The following is a 4,304-nucleotide window of genomic DNA, read 5'->3' as shown; positions in this document are numbered from 1 at the left end:
CTACAGGTGGTACGGTGCTGAGAAGGTGTGGGTAATGCCGTTGGCTTCAGTGAAACGACGGAACTCATCGGATGTGAACTGCGGGCCATTATCACTGACGATCTGGTCAGGCAAACCATGCTGGGCGAATACTTCCCGGAGACGGCGATTGGTGACTGGAGCAGTGGTGCTGTTCATTGGCAGAACGTCCGGCCACTTACTGTGGGCATCCACCATGATCGGCCACATGTGCCCTTGGAACGGTCCTGCAAAATCAATGTGGAGGCGTTGCCATGGCTTGGATGGCCACTCCCAGGGATGGAGTGGTGACTTTGGTGGTGCTGCCTGGTGTGCCTGGCAGCCAGCACAGACCTTGCCGGTTGTCTCGATGTCAGCGTCAATGCCTGGCCACCAAATGAAGCTACGGGCCAAAGACTTCATACGAACCATGCCTGGATGGCCTGTGTGCAGTTCCTCGAGTACTCGCTTGCGTAGTAGGGGTGGGATGACAACCTGGATTCCCCACATAAGACATCCTTGGTGCAGTCCCAGTTCATTCTTGCGCCTCGCAAATGGCTGCATGTCACCGTCGGTTGGGGAGTGTGACCACCCGTCACGAACACCAGCTAGGACCTTTGCCAAGACTGGAGCACGAGCGGTGTGGCGAGCGACTTCCACGGCTGTCACTGGAAGCGGATCAATCTGGGCCATGTTGAATACTTCTGCCCAGTCCAGGCTCTCCTCTTGCGTGTGCGGCAAGGGCAGTCGTGATAAGCCGTCAGCATTTCCATGATCACCTGACTTGCGATACTTGATCTGGTAACTCATACTGGCCAGGAATATGGCATACCGCTGTAGACGCGCTGTCGTCAGAGCTGGCAATCCTTTGCTCGGACTGAAAATGGCTGTCAGAGGCTCTTGGTCTATCAGCAGCATAAACGATCATCCGAACAGATACGTGTGAAACTTACGGACCCCCAGACGATAGATAAGGCCTCCTTATCTATTTGGGCATACCGCTTCTCGGTCTCGGTAAGCGAACGTGACGCGAAGGCAATCGGCCGTTCCGTACCGTCCGGCAGAACATGCGAGAGCACCGCTCCCAGGCCGTAGGGTGATGCATCAGTTGCCAACTGTACCGGCAGGTCGGGATCAAAATGCATGAGTACCTGATCCGAGGCGATAGCTGCCTTGATGGTCTTGAATGCTGCTGCACAGTCAGCTGTCCAATGCCAGGACTGACCCTTTCGGAGCAGGCGGTTGAGAGGGTGCAGAGTCGTGGAGCAGTCCTTCAAGAAGCGCTGGTAGTAGCATACCATACCCAGAAAGCTGCGCAGCTGGGACACGTTCTGTTGTGCAGGGGCCTCATTGATCGCCTTGATCTTGTCATCAGTCTTGCGCAAACCGTGGCGACTGACAATGTGACCACAGTACTCCACTGCATCTGCGAAGAACGTGCACTTCGCTGGATTGACTCTCAGGCCGTGGTTGGAGAGACGACCCAAGATGCTCTCCACATTGTCCAAATGTTTGTCGTCGTCGGGACTGGTGACGATGATGTCATCTAGCAGGCAGGCCTGACGTGGAACGCCATGCAGGGTGCGGTCGATGGCCTGCTGCCACAGCGCTGGTGCGGAAGCCACACCAAATCCGAGACGGTTGAGCTGATTCAAGCCCAGGGGCGTTGTCAGTGTGAGAAGTGGCTTCGATTCCTCCTCTATTTCCATCTGGAGGTACGCTTGTTTCAGATCGATCTTGGCGAAGCGTTGTCCTCCAGCCAGAGTGGCGAACACATCTTCCACACATGGAAGAGGGTGTTGATCTGTAGTAGCTGGCCCTCGGAGACAATTTCACACACTCAAATAAAGCACTCACTTTGTGGTTTTACGAATACTCGTAAGGACAGAATATTAGTTGCACACTCGGCAAGTAAAGATAAGAAGTGAAAGAGCACAAGAAAAGACCAATGCAAGAAGACAAAACACACGGCAAGCGGCAGCCATGTTTTAGATTATTAACCAATCAGCAATCTACGAAAACCGGTCGCCGACGAAATTCTAGAAACATTAGCATAATTGACCAATCACAGTTCACAGCTCGGGAACATTCTGGAACAATAATACTAGCAGCCAATCACAGTTCACAACAGACAGTCGTACGGGTAAAGTGAGGAAATACGGGTTTAGCCAAACACGACTCATACATTACTCACGAACGACTCACGGAAAGGGTAATAACATGCAGATACAAAATACGCAAGGAGAGAAAAATGTAACTAACTGCCTATCTTGGGGTTTGAACCTAGGAATCTGTATCAACACAAGCTCTACAAATAAATACTCTTTTACTGCGAAAAATATACCTAACCCACATGCATGCACGCATACACACAATAAAACTTAAAACAAACAAAACATCAATATGCACATTTATCCGGACACGCTCTCACATACACACGCACGCATGTGCGTGCCAAACGTACAAAACGTGGACACATGTACACCAAGCAGATAGAATACAAGGAAGTGGGGTTTGCCATAGTTTTTTTTTCTTTCAATTTTGTCTGTTAAATATTTACAAGACTTTGCATCGAGCGACACCGTGGATAACATTGAGCCAAGAATTATGCAATAAACCAGAAGAGATATCTCTTCACAAGGAGGCAAATAAATGCGTAGGTGCCCGGCAACAGCAATCGGGCGAGTCACAGAAATGTACGTATTGCAACTTCAATGATACACATACACGGTTGACCACCCATGCCTCAAACTGGCGGGTCAACCACATGGTGACCCGGCAACTTCAAACGGGAACACACCGATACAACATACACAGTTGACCACCCATGCCTCAAACCAGCGGGTCAACCACATGGTGGCCCGGCAACTTCAAACGGGAACACACCGATACAACATACACAGTTGACCACCCATGCCTCAAACCGGCGGGTCAACCACACAACAACATACAGGTGTCACAACACTGAGACAGTACAGCACAACACTGAGAGGCAAATGCATTTGACCCTCCCAAAAACCAGTGTTCACGACCAAGCATTTCTCACGGCATCGCTCATTAGCATAACTTCCTACAAGTAACCATAGCAAACCCCTATGTGATACCCACAGAGCCACACCGGCACAAGGACTGCACAACAAGCGGACTGAACGACACTGTACAACACTACAAATGTACCTCACCTCTGTTCTCAACACCACATGAGCGTGGGCTGTTCCAGTCTTTGCTGCTAGCCATTGCACAGAGGGCATACCGGCTGCACGCCTGACATAGTGATCGGATGATGCACATCGCCAGCAGCCTGCACGGCATATGGCTGCTTTACAGACACTTGTACTCTGGTGAGCCATGAGCGTGGCCCCGCCAATGCGCACAGAAGGGGAGCTCACCCGGTTGCAGTTGAGGATCTTAGTCGAGCAAACTCGGGAGAAGTAGCCGCCATCGACGAACACAAACACTGGCCGTGAGCTGCCGGCAGTAGCGGTCAGGGACCGGAACTTGGCCATAGCCGAACCTGGGTACTGTAGTGGTTCTACAAAAGCACCAAAGACATCTTGTAACTAGCTTCGTTACTACAAATCACAAGTGTGTGGGAATACAGAGAACGACAGAGAGATCAAAGGAAAAGCCAGGCAGGCAGGTACAGCTAAAGTGCGTACGGTACAACTGGCATGTCATACAGCGCGGCTGGATGAATGCATACATGTTACATAAAAGGATGCAATGACAAACAGTGGGATGTGCATCCACTACAGGTACATCAGATTATGTGTGCGCAAATACCGGGCTTAAAGGTCTGAGTCGCTCATGAGATCATTGCTGGCAACAATCAGAGTGGCGAGTTGAGCGGAGAAGTTGGCACCAGGCATTGGTTGGCTGTGGATGCCAGTTCTCGGAAGGGAGTAATCATAATAGGTTCATGCTGCATCTCAGCGGCCCATTGCCCCAAGAACGATTGTCCTTGATAGAAACCGCAGAAGCCAACATCAGAGGCATCCGTGAATAGCTCAAGGTCAGGGGACTTTGAACGCTCGACATCGTAGAAGAAGGATTGGCTATTCCAGTTTGCGACAAAGGAGCGCGACCATTCGATGTCCAAGCGAGCTTCTGTGTCGATGTTGACTACTGACTGAAGAGACGGAGTTGTCCAGCTAAGATACAGACGTTGGCGGATGAAGGTTCTGCCAGGAGGAACCACCTTGGCGGCAAGGACAAGGTTCCGATCAGTGACAGCAGTTACCGCATTGTGTAGCTAGTGCGCGTGGACTACTCAAAGCCGCTAGAAAGGCAAATAACTTCTGGTCAGG

The 4,304-nt window shown here is 51.0% G+C and overlaps 1 protein-coding gene across 1 annotated transcript; it reads right to left on the bottom strand.

Annotated features, from left to right (window-relative positions):
• Positions 1–3,503, bottom strand: LOC135813155 (uncharacterized protein K02A2.6-like). Its single transcript, XM_065326373.1, has 4 exons — positions 3,387–3,503; positions 2,949–2,961; positions 1,052–1,810; positions 1–902 (listed from the first exon to the last, which is right to left on the bottom strand). Exons 1-4 carry the CDS (start codon positions 3,501–3,503, stop codon positions 1–3), a joined length of 1,791 nt encoding a protein of 596 aa, XP_065182445.1.
• Between the last annotated feature and the right edge of the window lie 801 nt (positions 3,504–4,304).

This window comes from Sycon ciliatum, chromosome 3 (assembly GCF_964019385.1).
Source record: "Sycon ciliatum chromosome 3, ocSycCili1.1, whole genome shotgun sequence".
Classification (NCBI taxonomy): domain Eukaryota; kingdom Metazoa; phylum Porifera; class Calcarea; order Leucosolenida; family Sycettidae; genus Sycon; species Sycon ciliatum.
The sequence above is the reverse complement of the archived record's forward strand: the minus strand, read 5'-3'. Positions and strand labels throughout refer to the sequence as shown.